At 43.3% G+C, this 24915-nt stretch overlaps 1 protein-coding gene across 1 annotated transcript in view; it reads right to left on the reverse strand.

The window, feature by feature from the left end:
- NIN (ninein) overlaps positions 1 to 24472 on the reverse strand; it is a 158876-nt gene extending 134404 nt beyond the window's left edge. Inside the window, exons 1-3 of the mRNA XM_089654855.1 lie at positions 24440 to 24472; positions 23031 to 23112; positions 3462 to 3631 (exon numbers count right to left, since the gene is read on the reverse strand). Of these exons, the coding sequence (XP_089510981.1) occupies positions 3462 to 3631; positions 23031 to 23112; positions 24440 to 24472 (285 nt within the window). The remainder of the gene's footprint in view (positions 1 to 3461; positions 3632 to 23030; positions 23113 to 24439) is intronic.
- Positions 24473 to 24915: the final 443 nt, after the last annotated feature.

Genomic DNA, 24915 nt, shown 5'->3' on the forward strand with positions numbered 1-24915 from the left:
CTGCTGGAAGGATCTATTGTTGCAGTAGGGTCTGTCGCTGTTGGCGAGGTGTATTGTTGCTGGCGGGGTCTTATGTTGCTGTAAGGGATCTACTGTTGAGGGAGAGGTCTATTACTGCTGGGGAGGTGTATTGTTACTGGCGGGGTCTTATGTTGCTGTAAGGGATATACTGTTAAGGGAGAGGTCTATTGCTGCTGGCGGGGTCTTATGTTGCTGTAAGAGATCTTCTGTTGAGGGAGAGGTCTATTGCTGCTGGGGAGGTGTATTGTCGCTGGCGGGGTCTTATGTTGCTGTGAGGGATCTACTATTGAGGGAGAGGTCTATTGCTGCTGGGGAGGTGTATTGTTGCTGGCGGGGTCCTATGTTGCTGTGAGGGATCTACTATTGAGGGAGAGGTCTATTGCTGCTGGGGAGGTGTACTGTTGCTGGCGGGGTCTTATGTTGCTGTAAGGGATCTACTGTTAAGGGAGAGGTCTATTGTTGCTGGCAGGGTCTTATGTTGCTGTGAGGGATCTACTGTTGAGGGAGAGGTCTATTGCTGCTTGGGAGGTGTATTGTTGCTGGCGGGTTCTTATTTTGCTGTAAGGGATCTACTGTTGAGGGAGAGGTCTATTGCTGCTGGGGAGGTGTATTGTTGCTGACGGGGTCTTATGTTGCTGTAAGGGATATACTGTTAAGGGAGAGGTCTATTGTTGCTGGCGGGGTCTTATGTTGCTGTAAGGGATCGTCTGTTGAGGGAGAGGTCTATTGCTGCTGGGGAGATGTATTGTTGCTGGCGGGGTCTTATGTTGCTGTAAGGGATCTACTGTTGAGGGAGAGGTCTATTGTTGCTGGGGGGGTTCTCTTGTTGCTGGGATTACAAATACAAAATTACTTAGCACCCAAAGATGAAAAGTTCACTAAAAGGGGCACTACTGGGAGGTGGGTGAGGGGTAAAACCAGGGGACAGTGCTTAGAGGTGGGTAAGAGGCAGAGACAAGGGGTGACTTAAAAAGAGGGGGGGGGGCGTACCTGGACCCATTCCCTGAGGAAAAAAAAGCCCCGATTTGTAGCCGCTTTCATAGGTGCATGTGACTGGGTGACAATGCAGGAGCACAATTTGGAGAGGACAGCTGCCTGAATACGGCATTAATGGCAAGATCATAGTTGACACAACAACATGTTAAAACTTGTATGGGATAAGGTGTTATTAATGGAGTTTAGACCAATTTTTCCTTTGCAATGTTTTGCTGTAAATTACCAAAATCTTGCTTCAAAAACATTAAACCCCCAAACAAACTTTTGTATATTGCAGCTTACCAATTCCTAGATGTGATGGCTGCATGAGTTGTTTTTTTTTTTTTTAAGGGGGGGGGGTTAGGTTTTCTTTATTTTCACCTTCTGATCTGGCCAGCAAGTCTGTTTTTCAACAGAATAAGCTATCCTGCAGATGTAGCAGTTAGAGGGTTGAGGCAAATCCTTTACTACTGACAAGGAGTGCTTACAGCTTTTATTTATGAAAAAACCTATACACTGTTAGATTTTCATTCACATTAGTTGAAAAATGGTCAGAAAACCTTTTCATGCTTTGATGGATTGAACTAATTTCATTCGAAAGCCCTTAGCGCTCATGCACACGGGACGTTTTTATAACGCTGGTAACGTTAGCTGTGTAAAGTCACATGAAAAACATAATTTTTTTAGCTTTTTTTTAGTGTTTTTGCATTAGCGTTTAGCCGTGATTTCCCGCGTTGTTCCGGGTTTGCGTTCTTTACCGTTTTTAAAAAAATATTTATTATTTAGTAAAAAAAAAAAAAACACACAAAAAAAAAAACAAAACACAACAACATCCAAAAACACCGGTTGGTGGCGTTTTACAGCTAAAAAAAACTCCCCCTAGAAACCCTGTTTTTTTTCCAGACAAAAAATGTTGATTCCAGTCTATGTGTGCATGGGCACATAGGATAACATGCTGGGGGGTTTACTGGCTGTAGAAAAAAAAAACGTCAAAAGCCAAAAACAGCTGCCGTAAAAACGTCCGGTGTGCATGAGGACTAAAAATCTGTCCAGACCTGCTACTTGAATGGAATCCCAGGCATATTATTCATTACAATATGTACCATTTTTCTCAGACAAAAACCATTCACAATTAGAATTTTGTTCACGAAATAATTTCCATACTGCTCGGAAACACGCTGCAAAACGGGTGTTGCACTTGCAGTTCCATTAACCCTTTGTGGACCATAAGATTACGGAACGCCAAAATAATCAATTTTTTTGTTTTTAAAGTTTGTACACTTCAGTTGCTGTAACGAAGCCATTTATTATTATTATATCGAGTTTATATAGCGCCAAAGGGTTTGCTCAGCGTTGTACAATAGAGGGGGGGACAATACACGGCACAGTACAACAATAACAAACAACGTACGAGGGGTAAGAGGGCCCTTACTCTTTCTAGCTTACAATCTAGGAATTTCATGAAATAATTGGTAAAAAGCTAGATCCATTTGTTGTTTGTTGATAAGAACTAATATTTTGACTCAAACCAAAAAAAAAAAAAAAAAAAAAAAAGTTTTAAGTTCTTAATCAGATGATACAGGCAATTAAAAACATGGGACAAATACGTCCCTTGGTCCTCAAAGGGTTAATTGTTAATGGCACTCCAAGCGTGGTTAGGGGGATACACGTTTTGTCATGCTACAAACGCAGCAAAACACATGGTGAAAAAACCTGCCACGCTCTACTCCTGAAACAGTTCTGGAGCTTCTTTGGCCTGTTTGTTGCCCATTTATTGAATGAGCTGCCCAATGTGTGACATACGGAAATGCACAAAAAAACCTGCGAGCAGGAACACAGGTTCCCACTACACGAAGAGGTGAATGTGACCTAAGGGGCTCCAGGTTTTCTCTGGCTGCCGGGTCCCAAAAACTGCCATGGTAGTGGCAGGGCCAGGCTGACAACTCATGGGGCCCCTGTGTCCTCGCCCAAACTCAAACCACACCCAAAAAGTCTATGAAAGGTACCAGGGGCATCTCATGGGGCCCCTGGGCAGTGCTCGAGTGGTCAGTCCGCCCCTGGGCGGTGGACATGTGCTCTCTGTCTAGTGTTTAGGCCCTGCCATCCAATGACCAATTCTCTGGGTTCCAGCAAACTGGAGAAAATCCAAAGCAGCTCATATCAAAAGTTTCGCACAGCAATTTACCTATAAGGAAAGCTATGGGGCTACACCGGGTAAGTGTTAGATATCATTTAATTCCACTTAAAGAATTTTAGATTAAATCTGAAACCTGCCATGGATAAGAGCTCCTCTTTATTCCAGTCTCTCAGCTCAAGCCCCGGCGCTGGGAAATGGCTTATTTGAGGTAATGAAAAGAGGCAGCGTGCAATTTCGAAAGCTGCAGTCTCAATGAGCAAAATGTCAGGCTTCCCGGTGCCAATGAAGACTCGTGTCACCCCCGAGCCATTAAACTCATTTATCTTACCTCTTCACAGTTTCTGGAGCTGACCTGCGAGGACCTCGTCCCTTCGTCTTCGGGTTCTATTACCGTCTCCTCATCAAACTCTTCCAGGGAGTCCTGCAGCTCGGGCATAGACCGTCTGCCGTACCTCTTGCCATCCTTGATGTACTTTGGCTGGGCTTCCAAGGAGCAATCTGCAGTCAGAGATCAAAGAAAAAAAAGACTTAGTGCTCATCTCAAAGTCCGCTACAAGAGCCTCCGGCTTTTTAGCGCACATCCATAGGCACCCGTAAGATAATAACTGATTAGGGCTCAGGAAAGTATAGCGCCAAGAAAGCTAATGTCGACCCTGTGGGGCCAATTTCTTTTCCATCATAGCTCGTGCCTGCAGCCTGACCAGCTTATGAGACCTATGCACTGATACATACAAAAAAATAAAAAATAAAAAAAAATAAGAATAAAAACACTCTTGGTGTCAGGAGAAACCAAAGAGGTGAGCGAGCTGCAAAAGGAAAAGAAAAAGATATTCCTAATTATACTGAGCTGCTTTATGGCGACTTACAAATGCTAAAAAATACAACTTAGCAACATAGAGGGCATTATGCAGTTAAAGCTGAATAGTTGGCCATGCACATGGCAATTTAAACCACTTTTAATGCTTTGGAACATAAAAAATTGTGGTTTTGATTGACCGTAAGATGGGTTCAAAGCTGCTTCAAATCAAACCCCTTCAGAAAAGTCTGGTTGCATCAAATAGCCGCCTTTTTTTCTGGTTTTGAGCATTTTTTTTTTTTTATTGATCTGAAGTCACCAATTTACAGTATATCCCAGTTTATTTCTATTAAAATTCAGGTGGATGATCATTAGATAGTAGATTGCTTGGTTTCAAGACGTATGTTCGATTCCCCGTTGACTGAAAGTGGTTGAAATTGCCAGAAAGTTGCCATATGTACGAACAGCTTCAGGGCGGCACAGTGGCTTAGCGGTTAGCACTTCCGCCTGGCAGTACTAGGGTCGTTGGTTCGAATCCCAGCCACGGCACCACCTGCCTGGAGTTTGCATGTTCTCCCTGTGCCTGCGTGGGTTTCCTCCGGGTACTCTGGTTTCCTCCCACACTCCAAAGACATACTGGGAGGTTAATTGGCTCCTGTCTAACTTGGCCCTAGTATGTGTATGTATGAATGTGAGTTAGGGACCTTAGATTGTACGCCCCTTGAGGGTTAGGGACTGATGTGAATGTACAATATATATGTAAAGCGCTGTGTAAATTGACGGTGCTATACAAGTACCTGAAATAAATAAAGCAGATGAATTATACACTTGGGCACATTTATATTACTATAGAAGCCTTGAATCGGACAAATCCACCAAAAAAAAAAAACAAAAAAAAAAAAAACATCCTAAATATATAAAAGGACTCCCCAACAATGGCTAATGTTGGTCATAAGTATAAAGAGTGATCTTTTGATAAAACACCACATTTGAGAAAATTAGAAGTAGGGCAACTTCCGAAACTATGAACACTGTCTGTATTGTAATTCTTGAAAGAGCCATTGTGAATATCTCTTTGTTTATTGAACTACATCTTTTTGATAAAACTTCAATAAAAACTATTGAAAAACGGAGAAAAGTAGAAGCAGAGCACAGCATGTTCAGGCAGTTGTTTATCATTGCGTATCAGCATTAGGTTTACATTGGTTATACGGTTACTGTCATTTTTTATTGATCCTAAAGGACCATTCATGTACCATTTTACAATTTTATTCACAAATCTAAAACAAAGACACACTTGCACTACTCATTTTCCAAGTAATAGCAATTGTATCCAGTTCAACTCTCATACTAAGCCTCTGAACCTTTTTACTCTGGGGGAACCCTTGAATTAAATTTTAGGTCTCAGGGAATCCTTGGTAGATTAGTCCATCCAGGGTCATTGGGAAAAAGTCCTTTACATTGGTGGTGGTAAATGATAAGAATGCTCCCCTTACAGATGGTGGCAGGAATTACACCTTTGAAGTCATGCCACAGGCTCTACCAAGTGGCATTGGACCTGGAAGCATGCAGGCACCATCAGATGGGAGGTCCATAAGCCACAGCTGAAGGAACCCCGAGCCACCTTTGATGATCATTAGGGCTCTGTGAAACCCTGGTTGAGAATGGTTGCTCGTACCTGTACACCGCCATATGGACCAAAACTATTTTTACATTTCTACTATGGGCTGTATGATTTGGTGGTAACTTTGTCAGAACTCAAGATTATGTAAAAACAACCTTTTCTTCAGAGAAACCAGGCTTTGTGTTTGGAGATCAAATAATTTTATTTCCCAAGTAATTTACAGTTAAAAAGTCAATAAAAAAAATAAATAAAAAAAAAATAAAAAAAGGATCAAATCCCAACTGTCGCTTTGACAGCTGTGATTTTGCCAACATTAGGAGGCAGGGGAACAGGAACAGGAACAGGATATATAATATACATCAACAGCCATTCTTAACAACATGGTTCAGTGGAACCCTAAGGTTCCTTAAGCGGTTGCTAGGGTTTCATTGTGCTATAGTGTATTGTCCTCCCATTTGTGGTGACTGCATAGTTCCAGCACCAACACAACTTAAGTCAGCAGCATGACACCAATGATCTTTTTAGTTGCCTGAAAGGGTTGCATTTTCCCTACTGATCACCAATATAAGTGTTATTTCTCCCAATGACACATGACAAAATAGCTTTAGTAAGGGTTCCCTGAGACCTGAAAATTATTTTTGGGGTTCTCCAGTGGTAAGAGAGTTGAGAAGGCTGCCCCCAGGTTATTTTTTTTTCTTTTTTGGGAGTACATGGCAAGTCCACAACTGTAGTCACTTGCTGCTGAGATTTCACTGCTCGCTGGCAGTTAACTTAATATAGGTACAGGATTGGAAGCCCAGCAAGAGCACAGTGGCAGCTGAAGGCATCCAGTGTGTCCCCACATCAACTCAACGAACAAGCTATACAAAAAAGATGGCAACCACCCCAAATTTTAACTACATTTTTAACCCAATCTCCATCCCTTCCAATCAGGGAATGCTAATGTTCAAGGTATGGAACCTGGAACTTGCATTAAACAAAATAGGTGGGTCTTATGGTGCAATCTTACCGTAAGTGTTGGCCTTTCACATTACTTCATATGCATACACTTAAGATAAAACAAATATATACACAGATCAGCCATAAACTTTACAAACACCCACCTAATATTGAGCATGTCCCATTTTACCATCAAAACAGCCCTAACCCTGAACTCCACTAGACCTCTGAAGGTATGATGTGGTATCTGGCACCAAGCAGTCAATAACCCATTTTGCCATCAAAACAGCCCTAACCCTGAACTCCACTAGATGTGGTATCTGGCACCAAGCAGTCAGTAACAGATCCATTAATTCCTGAAAATTGTTGTGTGAGGCATCAGACTTGTGTTTCTAGTGCATCCCACAGATGCTCGATTGGATTAAGATCTTGAGAATTTGAAGGCCAAGTGAAAACCTCAAACTCACTGCGTTCCTCAAACCATTGAACCATTTTTGCAGTGTGGCAGGGTGCATTATCCTGAAAGAGGCCACTGCCATCAGGGAATACAGTTTCCATAAACTTGGTCACCAACAATGTTTAGGCAGGTGCTAGGTGTCAAGTAGCATCCACATGAATGACAGGACCCAAGGACTTCCAGTAGAATATTGCACAGAGCATCACACTGCCGCCGCTGACTTGACTTAACATCTTGGTGCCATCTCTTCCCCAGGTAAGTGATGTGTACACACACACGGCCATCCACAAAATGTAAAAAAAAAAAAAAAAAAAGTAAAAAAAAAAAAAAAATGTGATTCATCAGACCAGGCCACCTTCATCTATTGTTCTGTGGTCCAGTTCTGATGTCTACATGTCCATTGTAGGCACGGGTCAGCATGGGCACCATGACAGGTCTGCAGCAACGCAACCCCATACACAACTGCAATGTCCACCAGGGGTGGACGGACCATTTGGAAACTCAGGCACTGCCCGAGGGCACGGGTCAGTAGGGGGCCCCATGAGATGCCCCTGGTACCTTTTTCATAGGCTTTTTTGAGTTTGGGCAAGGGCACAGGGGCCCCATGATCCCCTATTGCCCGGGGTCCCATGAGTTGTCATTCCGCCCCTGATGTCCACCTTTTCTGCTTTCAACACTTGTCAGGGACAACATGTTTACTTGCTTCCCAATATATCCCACCAACTTTCAGATGACATTGTAACGAGATATTTTGTATGTAATTCTTTCATTTACGTAACTGAAGGTTATAGCTGATCGGTGTATATACCTGGTGCTAGGTTGGCTTAGGGAAGGGAGGAGAGAGGGAGTGTCCTGTTATTCTGGGGGTGTTTGGTTCAATCAAATGAACCAGCTCTATAATCCAAACATTACCATTTCCAAACTGTTAACCTCCCTAGCGGTCTGATTATTTCAGATTTTTGGTGCTGAAAGCGGTACATTTTTTTGCATGGAAATATGTAGTTTTTTTATTGTAGGCTGTAATTTTTAGGAATAACTCACTGAAATCTGTCCGAACAAGAGTCTATTAAACATCCCGGGTAGGATAAAATTTGAAACACGAAATCATAAATTATAATTTAATAAATAATCATAAAAAATAATAATAGAATACATTTAATTCAATAATATAATCAAACCAAAAACACTGAAATGTGAAATATAGCGCCAAGCTTGCACATCACTGAGCAAAGTCACAGAATCGTTTTCAGTGTCTGATGACAAATTTCCCCACGAATCATTATCACTCAATTCTGCAAGTGGTTCTGATTTACTATCGCTGTTCTCTAGCTGATCTAAACCCGCTTTTGACCTAAAAGGGACACTTTTTGGACGCCATGGACTTTTCTCAGTTTCCAGGCAGAAAAAACAGACAAAATGCAGGCAGGGCGCCGGACAAAGCACTCGGGACAAAATGTATGTGAAATGGGTTGAAACAGCAATGTTTTCCTATGTAAAATTTGTTTTGAAAAAAAATGACTTTTTTTAAATTTTCTAATTTCTCGCCGCCGCCTGTACGTCCCGACGTCACAGGGTCCGGAACACAGAAGCCGGATGCCGGCATCGGCCGGTGGAGATGGCCGGGGATGCTGCAGGGGACACATCGCAGGAGCACAGGACAAGGTAAGTGCTGCAGGGACTCCCTATGCAGCGCCGCATAGTAAGCCCGAGTGTAGCTCGGGGTTACCGCTTTTGGTACTGACATTTTACCCTGAGCTACACTCGGGAATACCGCTAGGGAGGTTAATGTCCAGATAAAAAAAAAAAACCAAAAAAAAAAAAACACAACACAACACACACCAGAAATCAAGGTGAAACCAGTGGTCAGAAAAGCCTCAATAAGCATTGACCATTGAATTTCCCCCTCGAGAAAACACCTCTGTTGTGTGCCTGGTACATGCTTTGCCCATTCTACATGGGCAGCACAATTATATGTGCATCGCAAATGCCCATTAATCCTTTCGGGCTTTGTGTTTAAAAGTCCTTTGAAACTTCATTATATTTTCCTCGTTAATTTATATTCCATCGTGCGGTTCAAGGACAAAAAGGGATGTCAGAACAGCACCAAATTAATAAGATCCTGAAGAAAGGGAGCGGGAGGTGGGGAGTTGTTCTTCGCAAAGGTCTTTGTGATTTAAAAACCACCAAAAGATGTCTTCAGCCGGCACATCAATAGCAAGGCCGAATTTACGATTCTTTCAACGGAACACTTCAAAAACAGCACGTCAAACACCATCCTGCAGATATGTTCCTTTAATAACGAGCTGTGAGCCTGAAGTGTATCATCTGGGGATGCTCAGGATACATTATTTAATAACCAGTTCTGAAAGGTGTTTTATTTGCTTGAAATACATTGTATCCATAAATTCGGCGGCAGCAGGGAGCAAGGCAGATCCCCATGTGAGGTGCTTGTGTTTTCATTATCCAAGTTTTTAATGGTGGTGGAGCACTTGCAGCGATGTCACAATGAGTCCCTTTGAATCTGGGAATCACATTCTTTTTAATTGGGAGGTAGCAGTGACAATTTTACAGTAATGACAACCTTTTCCGATACCCAGAGTGTTATCAAAGTTCCAGATCTTCTTCTTGTACGGTCAAGTACACCTTTTGCAAAAAAATAACAAAATCACCCATATTTGCAGCAAAAAAAAAAAAAGTGCAGTTATCTTTGTAAACGAGCCTGCAAAGTACTGCAACCTCAATCAGTGAACTGCGGGTACAATGGACAGGCTCCTGCCGACTAAGGGCTCATGTACACTGCAGATGATAAACGCACGTACAGGAGCTTTTCTGCGTTTTTTCAGCAGCCCCTGAACCAGGAGTGGACCGACAACTCATGGGGCCCCCAGGCAATAGGGGATTATGAGGCCCCTGTGTCCTTGCCCAAACTCAAAAAAGCCTATGAAAAAGGTACCAGGGGCATCTCATGGGGCCCCCTACTGGCCCTGGGCCCTTGGGCAGTGCCCGAGTTTCCAAATGGTCAGTCCGCCCCTGCCCTGAACTCTCCCTAACGTTTTCCTCTGTGTCCATGTACACTACGTCATTTACAGGCAGTTGAGTTTACATTTGTTTTTTTGAACGCACCAAACTTGCGTTCAGTTGTAGATTTTACCGACGTTTCAAATGCTTGTAAACGCGATTAACCGCGTTTATAAGCGTTTACAAGTGTTTTTTTTAACTGTTCCATGTCCAGATGCTGTCCAGAGCCTTTTTTTCATAATCAGAAATGCATGCAAAGCGTTTTCCATGTGTTCAAATGGACCCGGTACACCAGCGCAGTCAGTTCCAGGTTTAGTGTGAAGGAAAAAATAGTAGAACACGCCGCATTATGCTCATGACGGGATCCATAGTGACTACAACCAGAAAAGACAGGCCATCTCAACACATACTTCTATCTGCTTCTGCTCTCTCTATTCCACTCAAAATGTCTGAAATAGTTTATTTTTTACTATTTTTCAGTGTTCCTGAGGTTATCTTTTAAAAACGCTTCTAAAACGCAAACGCACATAAACGCAGGATGCATACATGGCTAAACTGATGTTTTTTAACCTACATTTCCCAGCAGCCATTTCCCATCATTCAGAAGAGTTCCAAACGCCCCGTGTACATGAACCCTAAAGATGAGCTCAAGTGTGGTCAAATCCTACTCTAAAACGCACCTGAGCGAGCCCACCAAGAAGTTGTTCCCTGTAGCGGGTCAAAAGGTAGTCTCTCCCCCCCCTTGTGCCCAGAGTTGGGCTTTACACCCAATTCACATCAATGCAACCCCAAAGTCTTGCGTTGAGGTCCGACTATGATGTGCAACTTCATTGCCACTTGCTGCCCTTTCAGTGCTACTTGAATAATAGGAGGTGCAAGTCACTTAGAAGTCATATAAAACCAGCGCAGGACCCATTTCAGGCATCCCCTACAGCAAAAATGTCACTTTTGGTGAGACACTCCCAATAGGAAATTATATTTAAAGGGATGCAGACCCCACCACTTTCCTCATTGGAGCCCTGCAGGTGCAGCAGTTAATTGATAATTATGAAATCACTCCCATTAGATTCACTTTCCACATGGACACAAACAGCTTTTTCTTCAGAATAACAAAATGTAGGAATCTGCAACAGTTTGTTAAAATCCTTGCAATGTACATAGATCACCCAGAGGGGAAGATTTTTTTCTAAATAAAAGTGGAAGTACTCTTTAAGGCTCCATTCACACCTATGCAGTTTGCTTTTTGTCTGTTTTGCAGAGCTTTTCGCAGTCATTTTCCTTTTTTTCTACATGCATTCTGATGGGTTTTGCATTTTGTTCAGCTTTTTGTTTTTTTAAAGTGGATTTCTCTTTGTTGCTGAGCAGAATAAAAATGCAAAACGTGGCAAAAAAAGCACTACCATGCATTTCAGCAGCTTCTCCATTGAACTCTATTGTAGCAAAAATGCTGTTTTTTGCTTTTAAATAAGTCCCTGACCCTTTCCAAAACCGCAGCAGCTCAAAAAAGCATAGATGTGAACATGTTCCATAGAAAACCAAGTTAAACGGACTGTAGTGAGTTTCTGCAAAAAGCACTAAAAAACTCATTGGTGTGAACGGAGCCCAAGTCTTGCACAATTGTACTGGCTCCTCTCATGGACTGAAATTGCTTATTCTGTTTTTTTATTATATCTTTTATTACATTTTTTGATACAAAAAAACAAACAAATACAAAAAAAAAAAAAACACCCAAAAACAAAAAAACATCAAATACACACACAAAAAAAAAAACAAAAAAAAAAAACAAAAAAAAAAACCACACAAAAAAAAAAACAACACAAACACACACACACACACACACACACACACACACACACACACACACACACACACACACACACACTTCACCAGCACATCCCAATTGCATCATATCATATTGCCCCCTACCCCCTGAAATTGCTTATTCTGATTTCACTGCACACTGGGAGCTTCTCACAATGTGCATTAGAAAATGCAGCAAGTCAGATAGAGCACGCTACATTTCCTGGCTGGTGGACGTCTAGTCTCATCTATGCTCTTTCCTCCCCAGCCACCCCGTGTCTTTCCCACTTTTATTAAATTTCAGTTTTTAAACCCCCACCAGCCGTTATCGGCCTGCACTGCACAGAGAATCACAGCAACCCAGTGATGACATTGCTGGGCCTAAAATATGTTATCTAGTTAAAAATAAATAATAAAAATAATAATAAAAATAAAGTGGTATTACATTTTGATGAAGGGGAAAGTAGCAAATAGGCAATACAAACTCTAAACAGATTAAACTTCAGCTTTAGGTTTGGACTTCAGAAAGGAGATCAAGGCTTTCGGAGCCAGTCACAGACTAATGATTTTACAGCTTCAAAGTAAAAAGAAAAAAAAAAATGGCGGGGGGGCGAGTCTTGCTACAGCTGAGCCAAACACTAATTTGTAATTATAGGAAGCATGTAGCCTGGTACAAAATTAAATCCTGACCATTTCAACCCCCCCCCCCCAATCCCACCTCAATCTCCGATCCCTCACAACCACGAATGGGTCATAAGCTGCAACCTTCACCCTTTGGCTTTAAATTAATCTTCCTCATTTGTTAGCGGCGAACAAATTTAATCACGGCATCGCACAGACGGCGACGGAAGAGGGTAACCCCGGGTGCAGGCGCACTTTGCTAAATGACTGCAAATAAATATTGCTGTGTAGTGTGGATGTTTGATAAACAGAGGGCGGTAATTGCGTTAATTCGGAGAGCGAAATGAAGGCAGGCGGCGGGATACCCCATATCGCAGGAAGAAAGCCTGCTCGGAGTAGCGCAGATCACATTAAAACACACTTATCTTGGTTGCAGCCTTTTACGATGGGCAAATCAAACCTGAATTAAAATGCCATCTCCATGTTAAATGTTTTCACACAAAAGACGACAGCTGCTGAGCAGATTTTTTTTAATGGGCCAGTCCGATAAAAACGCAACAAAAAAAAAGGTAAAGCCGAATCTTTAACCCCTTCGCGGTTTTTGTTTTTTGTTTTCTTTTTTCAATTATTTTAGACACGACTGTTAAAGTGATTGTAAACCAATATATTTTTCTAAAAATATCAAAACAGGTTTATACTTAGTAGTTGTGCATAGCACAGCCTCAGTTCTCTTCTCAGGTCCCCTGCAGACACTCCTGGCTCCTCCCCCCTGCTGAGTGCCCACCCACCATAGCAAGCTGGTTCCTATGGGGACACCAGTGTGCTCACTCCCAAGCCAGCTCTGTGTGTCCACTCCCTCCTCACTCGTTGTGAATAACAGCAGCAGGACAGCCAATGGCTTCCACTGCTGTCACTGAGCCTATGAGGAGGCAGAGAGCCAAGAGAGCCTCTGCTCTCCTGAACAGTGCTGGATCAAGATTGGGCTCAGATGAGTATAAAGGCCCCATTTACACCTGAGTGGTTTGTAGTGTGAAGCTCGAAAGCTACAAAAAGCTTACCTTTGGGGTAGAGATTTGGATCTGGCAACACTTCCACCATGCCCTTTGCCCACATCATATCCTTGTAACCCAACTCCCATAAAATGCTGAGTTGCTCAATGGGGTGGTGCTGCCGCTTCTACACTGCCAAAGCCACTTGGAAAGGGCAAACCAGTGTGACCACTTTTATCTTGGCTACTGGCATACCAACAAGGGTGGAAGCAGAGCCACTGCTATCCTGTTGACTAGTTGGCTTGGATCAAGGGAACCCACACTCTTTCGTCAGAGCCATGAAGCAGTACCACATCCCTGGAGTGAGGAGCAGAAGTTTGGCAACTGCCATCGCTTGTAGACACCTGTTCTACAACACATTACTATGAAGGTGCACACACATGTATATTGGAAAAAAATATAGCCTTCAAAATAAAAGGAACGCAGTTGCATTGCATGCATGGGCCAGAGAGGGATGGCCAAAGGACCAGATGTGGCACGGGGACCATAAAATGCTCAGGTTTGATGTAGGGAGACAACAGAATTCCCTGCATGTAAAGCAACCTCCATCCCTGGAAGCACCCCTTTTGGGGCCATAAACCAACTGTAGATATTTGATGGTCCTCGTTCAGAAACTTCCTGTTATGGGGTGACCACTGTCATGCAGTTGTGCTCTTGAGTAGCCTCCCTGCCACATGCTCCCCCACTGGGCTTCCAATGGAGACTTCAAGTGGCTTTTTTCAACACATTACAAAAAGGTATGGTCGAATGTTGCCACCCTCAGGAAACTCATCCTGAAAAATGACGAGCAGACATATAGACAGAAAAGTGTCTGCCAAAGGTAGGAAGAGTTCAGCAGTACAATATGCAACAGTTATGGAAAAAGGTTAAAAATAGGTATTTTATATCTAGGAAATGGCAGTGGTCTGGGATACATGCCCCTTTAGCAAACTAAATAGCATTCAGTTAAGGATTACATGTATTTAATGCATTTATTTTCCCAAAAGCCCATTGAACACCCCGAAATGCAGACGAGGCAGGTGAAAGGGATTAATGTCGATAAAAGTAATTAATTAAGCACCTTGTTGAGGATGAATAGAACTTTGCTGCACAGAAGCCAGTGATACTTTCCACAAATTACTTCATTGGAGCCTCCACAGTCTTCATTGTATGAGCCATTAACACAGATGGCAATTACCGAAGGATGCCCTATATGAATGTTATTGTGCAGATTCGAAGAGCCTCATAGATGGCCCTGGGAAAAGGCCCTCAGTCTTGTATTTATGGGCCATTTATTGTATGAACTCACAGCTCTAAAGCCAGCTACAGCCAGAGTTCAGATAATCCTTTCTATTCTCTGTGTAAGAGGCCATTTCAGCACAGGGGGCCAAGTCCCCCATCAGAACAGCAAGAAAAAAGGGCTAAAAAGTGCCAATTATTGGACCAAACTGCTGACCAAATAGGTCCTACTTTTGGACTTCTATAGCCCTGATCACTTTTAGGCCTGATAGATCTAAAAAAAAAAAAAAAAAAAAAAAACACAACAACACACACATTACTAAAATAATTTACATTACTAAAGTAATTTTTATTCCCATCAAAGTTCTAGTGAAGTCTACATTGTAAATGTTTGTATTGCTTATTTCAAAATCCTAGCATAAAATAGTAAAGATGCCTCAGGTAGCAATAGCATTAGGTTTTCTTTTAAAAACTGTATTACTATAGTTCAGGTTTCCAATACAATACAATTTCAGGACAATGGGCAAACATTCTAGGGCCAAACAAAATCCCCATTAGGAGTTCTCCTTTACATCAGGGTGCCCATCAGTGTTCTACTCTCCCCTTTACATAAGGGTGCCCATCAGAGTTCCCCTCTCCCCTTTACATAAGGGTGCCCATCAGTGTTCCCCTCTCCCCTTTACATCAGGGTGCCCATCAGAGTTCCCCTCTCCCCTTTACATCAGGGTGCCCATCAAAGTCCCCTTTACATCAGGGTGCCCATCAAAGTCCCCTTACATCAGGGTGCCCATCAGAGCTCCCTTCCATCAAGGTGCCCACCAAAGCCCCCTTCCATCAAGGTGCCCACCAAAGCCCCCTTCCTCCTTACATCTGGTTCCCATCAGAGAACAACCCCTCCCCCCCTTTACATCAAGCCCCCTTCCCCCTTAAATCAGAGTGCACATCAAAGCCTCCTAATATCAGAGTGCACATCAGAACCCCATTCCCCCCTTTAATTAAGGTGCCCATTAGAACCCATACCCTCCCCATACATCAAGGTGCCCATCTTATGCTCCCCTATCCCTTCACATCAGTGTGCCCATAAGATTTACTCCCACATCTGGGTGCCCATCAAAGTCCCCCCTCCCTTTTACATCAGGGTGCCCAAAGACCCTACCCCACCTACATCAAGGTGCCCATCAGATTCCAACCTCTCCCCCCCACATCAGCGTGTCCATCATATGCTCCCCTATCCCTTCACATCAGTGTGCCCATCAGATTTACCCCCACATCAGGGTGCCCATCAAAGTCCCCCCTCCCTTTTACATCAGGGTGCCCAACAGAGCCTACCCCACCTACATCAAGGTGCCCATCAGATTCCAACCCCTCCCCCCCACATCAGGGTGTCCATCATCAGAGTTCACATGCAGCCTTTGCTGACCGTAATCTTCAATCAGTGTGCATTCACGATGTGCATTCACGATGTGCAACAGACCCTAGCTGTGGGCTAGATAAAATCTTTTAGTGGGCCTGAGTTTGGAGACCCCGTTATAGCGGACCTTCAGAAAGGACAGCTAAATTGTAATGGTTTTACCTACCAAAAAGGATTTAGAATTCTGTTCAGCCAGTTGTATTGGTTCAGATAACCCCTGCAAAAAGCTTGCTCCTTGACATGCACTGCGACACAGCTTGATCAAAAACGCACCCCTTCCAGATGTTGGGACAATGAAGAAGCAACAGAAGCTTACAGATCAAGGCATCTCTCTGCTCATTCTGCTCCATCTAAATGTCTGCATGTGCCCAGCAAGGGAGCAACAAGGCTGGGAACAATGCTTGGGATGTTAGTTCAGCGGAGCCATAGCACAATATGGGAATTTAGGAGCTCATAGCATTTCTGACAAATCAACAGATCTTTTTGTCTTGTTGCAAATACAGAAAGGCATGTACGTGTGTGTGTAATAAAAAATATATGTATATTTATTATACATGAACAGTGCATTCATAAAATATTCATACCCTCTGCACATTTTTAAGTTGGGTTATGTCGCAGCCTGATACTACAGTTACTTAAAATTGCAAAAAACTTTTTTGCAAACTCCAAGCAGACTTCCAGAAGCTTCTGCCTAGCCACTCTGCCATAAAGCCCAGATTGGTGGAGGGCTGCAGTGACGGTTGGCCTTCTGGAACCAGGGGCGGACTGACCATTTGGAAACTCGGGCTCTACCCGAGGGCCCGAGGTCATTAGGGGGCCCCATGAGATGCCCCTGGTACCTTTTTCATAGGCTTTCTTGAGTTTGGGCAAGGACACAGGGGGCCCATGATCCCCTATTGCCCGGGGGGCCCCATGAGTTGTCAGTCCGCTCCTGTCTGGAACTTTGCACTCCAGAGATCCTGTGTGAAGATGGGACAGTCACAGTGACCAATGGGTTCTTGGTCACCTTTTTTACGAAGGCCCTTCTCCCCTGATTGCTCAGTTTGAATGGACGACCAGCTCTTGGAAGAGTTCTGGTTGGACCAAACTTCTTCCACTTGAGAAATATGGAGGTCACTGTGCTGTTGAGAGTCTTCAGTGCAGCAGAGTTTTTGTAGCCTATTCCAGATCTGTGCCTTGCAATAATCCTGTCTCTGAGCTCTGCAGGCAGTTCCTTTGACCTCATGGCTATTGCTCTGATACAGTAATGTCAGCTTTGATGCCTTTTATAGAGAGGTGTGTACGCGCCTTTCCAAATCATGTCCAATCAAATTCATTTACCACAGGTGGACTTCAATCAAGGTATAGAAACATCTCAGCAATGATCAAGAGAAATGGGAGGTACCTGAGCTAAAATTTCAAGTGTTGTTGCAAAGGGTCTGAATACTTATGTCAATGTGATATTTCAGTTTTTTTCTTCTTTTTAATAAATTCACAGACATTTCTAAAATTCTGTTTTCACTTTGTCATTAAGAGGTATGGAGTTTAGATTAATGAGAAGAAATGTTTATGTAAACAACTGTAGTACCAGGGTGCAACATAACTAAACGGAAAAAAAGACCACCCCCCCCCCCCAAAAAAAAAAAAATTATATAAAAAAAAATAAAAATAATTATATATGCACGCACACGCGCCCACACACACACACACGTTAAAATGTTAGATGATATAGGTGAAACAAATATTAACGATCGATCCCTAGTGAAGTCATGTGTTATCGTGACGCAACATGTCCGACTAGAGCGTGGTGACACAATTACACACGGACGGCAGAAATCTTTGGACTCCCTATGCAAGCACCCTGACTGTGGGTTATACAGTTCATCCCGATTTTAATGTGCGAGTAGGTCTTTGGCATTTGTGTATGGTAGAGTAAACTTTACTCTATATGCATGTGCATACACTATGGTGGCTTCTTCTCTGATTCCCTGTTTATCAGCCATTGGGAGAGTGGAGGAGTTTTGTAAAGGTGCCTTACCATTGTAAAAATTGTGATAAATGGTGAAGCGCTACCAGGGGCGGACTGACAATTCATGGGGCCCCCGGGCAATAGGGGATCATGGGGCCCCTGTGTCCTTGCCCAAACTCAAGAAAGCCTATGAAAAAAGGTACCAGGGGCATCTCATGGGGCCCCCTAATGACGTCGGGCCCTCGGGCAGAGCCCGAGTTTCCAAATGGTCAGTCCGCCCCTGGTTCCAGAAGGCCAACTGTTACTGCAGCCCTCCACCAATCTGGGCTTTATGGCAGAGTGGCTAGGCGGAAGCTTCTGGAAGTCTGCTTGGAGTTTGCAAAAAAGTTTTTTGCAATTTTAAATAACTGTACCCTACTGACCCTGGGCCCTCGGGCATTGCCCGAATTTTCAAATGGTCAGTCCGCCCCTAAGCGCTACCAAAAACCATGTAATAAAACAGAGAATGGCGTCATTTATATAAGAACATAAAATGATAAATCACATCACATGTTAAAAACTGTACAATATACCACTCAGTGTTCTTATCCGATTAGATCTAATAAAGTGCAACCAAAGTGAAACAGGTAGAACCTGTAACAAAGAAAAGCGGACCCTTTTTCCTGACAGAAAAAAAATCAACCTCCCCCTGTCCACATAGGGGACTTGTAATGAATATTGCGTTACCCCTTGGGGGGTGGAGGACACAAATCAATGTGACCAGTGTCAGTTGTGAATAAATCAAAGTCCAACACTCATATATGCACATGCATAAATCAGTATAAATGTCTAAAAACACAAAGACTAATATCTGCAAACCAACATACTGGTGCACATAAGGTGGTCTTCACTCAGGTGACAGGAATCCTAAATGGCAGAAATGCCCCCTCACCTCCAAGCATTGACCACAAGGGCCAGCTCGCCTTATGGATCACAGGAAATGGAACTCGTCCTGGCAGAGATGTTGCTTAAGATACTTCACAATATCACTCTCAGGTCACATTCCCATCAGGACCATGTTGTTAAAAACAAACATAAGCTCCATTGTGCAATTTATCAAAAAAAAACAAGTGATAGAAGATAAAAATGCCCACTCACATTAAAAGCTTGATAAAAATCGCTTTAACACCACATAATATGGGTGTACTGCATGGGAGTGTGAGAATGTCCAATATGGCGTCCAACCGGAAGTGCGTCACCGGAAATGGCGTACCATTGTAATGGTTGATTAACCGTGAGCTGTGTGGAAGCTGATCCTGTGTCCATCCAGAGAGTGAGATTCATCCAACCTGGGACTAACTGGTTATCTGGTATGCCTTATGACTACTTGAGGGTCAAAGAATGGAGGTAAGTGTGCACGCTAGACGGTGACAGATGGTCTGATGTACTTGAACAAGTATTTATGGTCACGGTTATATGTTTAGAACTTTGTGCTATATGATTTATGAATATTTTTCATTTATGATCACATGTATTTATATTTGGTTAATATTTGTTTCACTTATATCACCTATCACTTTTATTTAGTCACATTCTTAATGGTATGTTTTTGGGCCACACATTAGGTGCACCACTGTACACCTATATATTTATTCATATAATTTATGTATTCACCCATTTAATATCAAGTCCTTTATTTATTTATATTTTATGTCTATTATCACATGGTATTAGCGCTACACCAGCTTATCTACTTCTATTTCATGCTGATAGACTCCTCCCCAAAAAGACTGAGTGCTGGAATCCCATCAAAAGGGTCTTCAACCAAGTTTAAGGGTGTGCACACTTATGCAACCATATTATTTTAGTTTTTTATTTTTACATCCCTCCACCTACAAGGATTTCAGTTTGTTGTTCAACTGAGTTGTACAGTTTATAGGTCACATTAAAAAGGTGGAAAAAGTTCTGAAAAGATGTCAAATTTTTTTACATGACATTTTAACAGGGGTATGTAGACTTTTTATATCAAATATACACAGTATTTTTCTCTCTCCCCCCCCAATATGCAATGACAGTACATTGGTTAATAAACGTAACGTGATGCGGTGACAGGCCATTACATTAGTATGTGTAACTTTGCATCTGTTAATGTGTTACAGCAAAGGATTCGATCCATGCCATTTATTTCCCAGAACAAAGCACAGGATGACGCGTGATCTATACGCTGCGGCTGGAGAATAGCGGTTGCTGGGCAGCAGATGTACACTAAGCACACTCAGGTACTACAGAGACTAGCAGTCTGTTAGAGAGCAAACATCTCAGGCGTTTAATTGGCAAAGTAAATAATTAGCCAACAAAGCTGCTGAAACTTGTAACAGGAGAGCATCAAGCCAGCGCTGGCAGGATATTGCATAGGGAAGCCAAATAATTACACAAAACACCTCCAGTTATGTATCCAAACAACAAGATGTACAAACATACACCTTTTTTTAAAAGCACATTCATCTTGGCGACAAACAAAAAAAAACAAAAACAAAAAAAAAAACCACACAGAAATGTAAAGCTGAACTCCACGATAAACAAATATTGGCAAGAGGCATGTGCACTCTTCCTTGAATCTTGCTGTGCTTTGTGTATTTCCTTCACCTTTGTGTGAAACTTTCCCTCTGTGTAGGAGCTTCCTGTAATAAAGACCTGTTACTGCTGCTCTCTCTCCTTGTGCAGGGTGACTGGTCTAGTCTCCGCCCCCTCTTTGATTTTCCTGCAGGCAGCCTGTAGTGGATAGAGCCTGCTGCTTTCTGCACAAGTTATGTCCCTTCTACTTTTGCAAGATATCTTTTTTGCAAAGCCATTTGGTACACACAAAGTGGATTTATATGCTTTGTGGCCATTGGGAAATAGATTTCTGTGCCTGGAGTTCAGCGTTAAAAATATGCCTGACTGATATTCTAGCAGGGGCGGACTGACCATTTGGAAACTCGGGCACTGCCCGAGGGCCCAAGGTCAGTAGGGGGCCCCATGAGATGCCTCTGATACCTTTTTCATAGGCTTTTTTGAGTTTGGGCAAGGACACAGGGGCCCCACGATCCCCTATTGCCTAGGGGCCCAAGATCAGTAGGGGGCCCCATGAGATGCCTCTGGTACCTCTTTCATAGGCTTTTTTGAGTTTGGGCAAGGACACAGAGGCCGCACGATCCCCTATTGCCCGGGGGCCCCATGAGTTGTCAGTCCGCCCCTGTATTCTGGAGATAAAGGTTGCTGGAAAAAATTAGATGTTAAATGTCTTACTAGTTTTTTTTATTAAAGCCCAATAAACTTTTCAGTGTAAAACCAGCTAATAATAATCCAGGTATACCAAAACAAAAATGCATTCAAATTTTTTTTTTTCCAGAAAGCAGCCACAGCCCAAGAAGAAAATCCTGCTCTGCCAGCATTCGGCAGAAAAGAACCCTGAACAAAGCACATTCCTCTATAGCAGTGGTCACTAAATGGCAGACCCAGGTCCGGAACAGGACCGAGGGATGGTCCCGTCCGGGCCACAGCTATGCCACTGCCGGGTGCCCTCCCCCCGGGCCCCCCCACCCTGCCACCGACACCATCCCCACAGTGGGCGGGGTGCGAGGAGCTGCAGTTCAGTTTCCGAGGAGCTGCAGATCCCGAGGGGCGGGAGCTGTCCAAGTCACCATGTCAATAAGTGGGCGACCACCCGGCCTGCCAACATGAAAAGACTCCCACCCCCCACCCCCCCACAGAGAGCAGAAGTCCCCACACACCAACAAGTCAGGTAATCGCCAGCTCCTGCCCCACCAGTCTTGACCTGCAGCCCCCCACAGCGAGGACAACACTGGCAGCCAGGCGAGAGGCCCAGAAAAGGACACCCAGCAGCAGGAGCTGAAGATTGGGACCGAGGGGCTGGAGTCGACAACCACCCAGGCAGTCAACATGCACAGACCTCTGTTCTCTGCAGTTCGAGACAGAAAGCGGGAGCCTCCCCCCCCCACACCAGCAAGCCAGGCAATCGCCCACCTGCCAACACAACAACCTATGCAGCTCCTGCCCCCCACACCCCACCCACCATGAGGACAACACTAGTGGTGGGCCAGAGACCCAGGAAAGGACACCCCAGAGGGATTAGTGTATCTGCCCTGCCTAAGGTGCCATAGGACTGTACAGGGGAAGGCTTGCATTAAAAGGGGCTCTGTGTTGTGTTAAAGGGCGCCGTGTCGTGTGTTAAGGGGCGCCGTGATGTAAAGGGAGGCAGTGATGTGAAGGAGAAAAGAGGACACAGTGACTTCTTTAAAGAGGGGACTGTGATGTAGAGGGGACTACAGTGTGAAAGGTACGCTAAAGATCATAATGTACCAGGGGACTGTGATGTGTTATATTGCTAACGAGATTCAAACCTCTACTGGAAGGAAATTTTGCTGACCGGACCTCTGTAAATTTTAATTCAAGACCCCTGCTCTATAGTGTGTACTTGTCTCAATTAATAGCACCAAGTGTCATTTCGGTCTGCTTCTTCATTCCTCTGCTCTCAACATTAATCACTTCTGACAAGTTTCCCCTGACACCAAGAGAAAAATGGTGACAGGGGAGGGACCTCCAGTAGATTACAGCCTCAGCTCTGCTCCTGTAAGCTATGTGGAGGGAGGTGTCCCTTCTCTCCAATCAGCTCTCAGAGCTCTCATCAGTGAGCTCTGAAGAGTGTAACCTTAGCTCTGCTCCCCCCCGTTTTTCTGTCAGCTTAGACAAGCTTTATAAATTCAGCACTTTGAACAGATGTAGAGAGAAGACTGCAGATAGGCAGGGAAAACTTATGTAACATGATTTGCTTCAGCTCTGTGTATCGCCTCACTTCACCGAGCATATTTAAGGGTTTACAACCACTTTAACCCACAGAGATTGGATGAAATTCAGGCCATGTATGGCTAGCTTAAAGCTGGTTCTGGTTCTCAGTCAAAAGGTCACATGCTATTGGATAAGTTCATACCCAAAACATTCTAATAAAATCAATGAATACAAGGCATGTTAGGTTACCTGGTTCTGGGCAGTTCTCTTTATTGGACAGTGTGCTTGAAAGGACATCTATAAGGGCTTCTTTAAACTGGTCAAAGTGAACCTGTGGAAACAACAAGAATACATGATCTTGTGAGCTACAAGACTCAAATGTTTCTATTTGCTATCACAACACATGTATTGGGGTTGGGTTTATTACCAAAACAAATTACATACAACTGCTAAATTTGTAAGCCTTTTTGTGGACCCAGCTTTGGGAACTTACTGTGGCACCCTGCTGGTGCTAGAATGTGGAATCAGCACAGTGTGCACAATAAGTGACAACGTAATTATAGGCAATTCAAGCAATGTTGAGCTGCTTTCATGGATAAACAAATGCTAAGCCTCTAAAGTAGTTCTCTTATTTCGTCATTTGGGATAGAGTGGTGAAGGTATAGAACCCATTTTCTAGCAAGCACTCACAATCACTATGTTCCTTAGCAGTGAGCTCAATCCACAAAGGTTCATCAGCCAACACATTGGTCCCTGCAGGACATCTGACAAAAAATGGTTTTACAAAGTAGGTAAGTTGAATAAAGACACCAGTCCATCCAGTTCAACCTGTGTGGGTGGGTGTGCTTATGTCAATACCATTTCCCAGGTCCCCTTTTGGGCTTGCCAAGATGGCCATTTAAGTTTTTGAAACTATCAACACTCCCTGCTGACACCACCTATTCTAGAAGGGAGTTTGAGGTCTTTACTGCTCTGACCACAAAGAGTCTTCTACACAGTTTAAGGTTGAACCACTTCTCCAATTTCATTGAATGGCCTTGTGTCTTCTCAAGCTTCCTAAAACTGAATAGTTTTTTCCCTATGCTTGAATCACTATTGAGGTATTTGTAGAATCATCATCATATCTCCTCTCAATCATCTCTTCTCCAGGGAGAAAATATTTAATGCCAATGGTCCTCCAGTCCCTTTATTTGCTTTGTTGCCCTCCTCTGGACTCTCTCCAGTTCCATCACACCTTTCCTGAGGACTGGTGATCAGAACTGGATGGCATACTAAAGATGGGGCCGGACCAGAGTTTTGCAAAGGGGAGTGCTGCCACTTTAGAGTAGAGGGCTCACAATTACAGATTTATCAGGAGTGATCATTTTACCTCAACATGGTCTGTTGAGAAGCCCACCAATGGAGTCCATCAAAAATTGAAGACCTCCAAAGACCTTTTTGTCTGTAGATTTATTTCTGTAGTTTTGTTACAAGCGTTATCTTCTCCAGTTACTCGCCATTTACATACACCAGTCAGACCTAATTGAGGACACAGTTCCCTGAAGCATCAGGTTACCGGCAGATCTTCAATAAAATATCTGATGTGTATAAAAAGGTGCTTCATCCAATCTCTTTATCCTTCGTCTAAGAGTGTTGACACTTTAGAGATGAGCACTCACAATTCCAGATTTCTTCTTAACAGGAGAGGACATTATACCTTAACATGGTCTGTTAAGAGTCCTCCCAAAAATTGTATGCCTCCAAAGGATTTTTTTATATCTGTCTGTATACCTGCTGGGACCATTTATCCTGGTAACCATTGTCACTGAGACTAAAAGAAGAACTACCGGTCACTGTAAAGAAGGGATGGTTCTGCTATCCGAAAAGGTGGTACCCAATTTATCTGTTCCTTATTATTTATCCTTCTGTACTTTATTTGTTCAAATTGTTGGTATATAGAAAGTACACTCAATACTATAATATACTTCATACGTTGGATCTCTTCAATGCCCTTTAAAAACCCTGTAAGCATTACAGTCTCATTCTTTATTATTTGGGAAAGTGGAAAGAGCATTGAACCCACAAGGTTGTCCAATTGATTCTGCCATCCATGTAATGATGTTGGTTTAAGTGGTCTGGTTACTAGGCAGGCATA

Source organism: Staurois parvus, unplaced genomic scaffold (assembly GCF_062004578.1).
Source record: "Staurois parvus isolate SC_StPar_1 unplaced genomic scaffold, SC_StPar_1.0 ptg000811l, whole genome shotgun sequence".
Lineage (NCBI taxonomy): Eukaryota > Metazoa > Chordata > Amphibia > Anura > Ranidae > Staurois > Staurois parvus.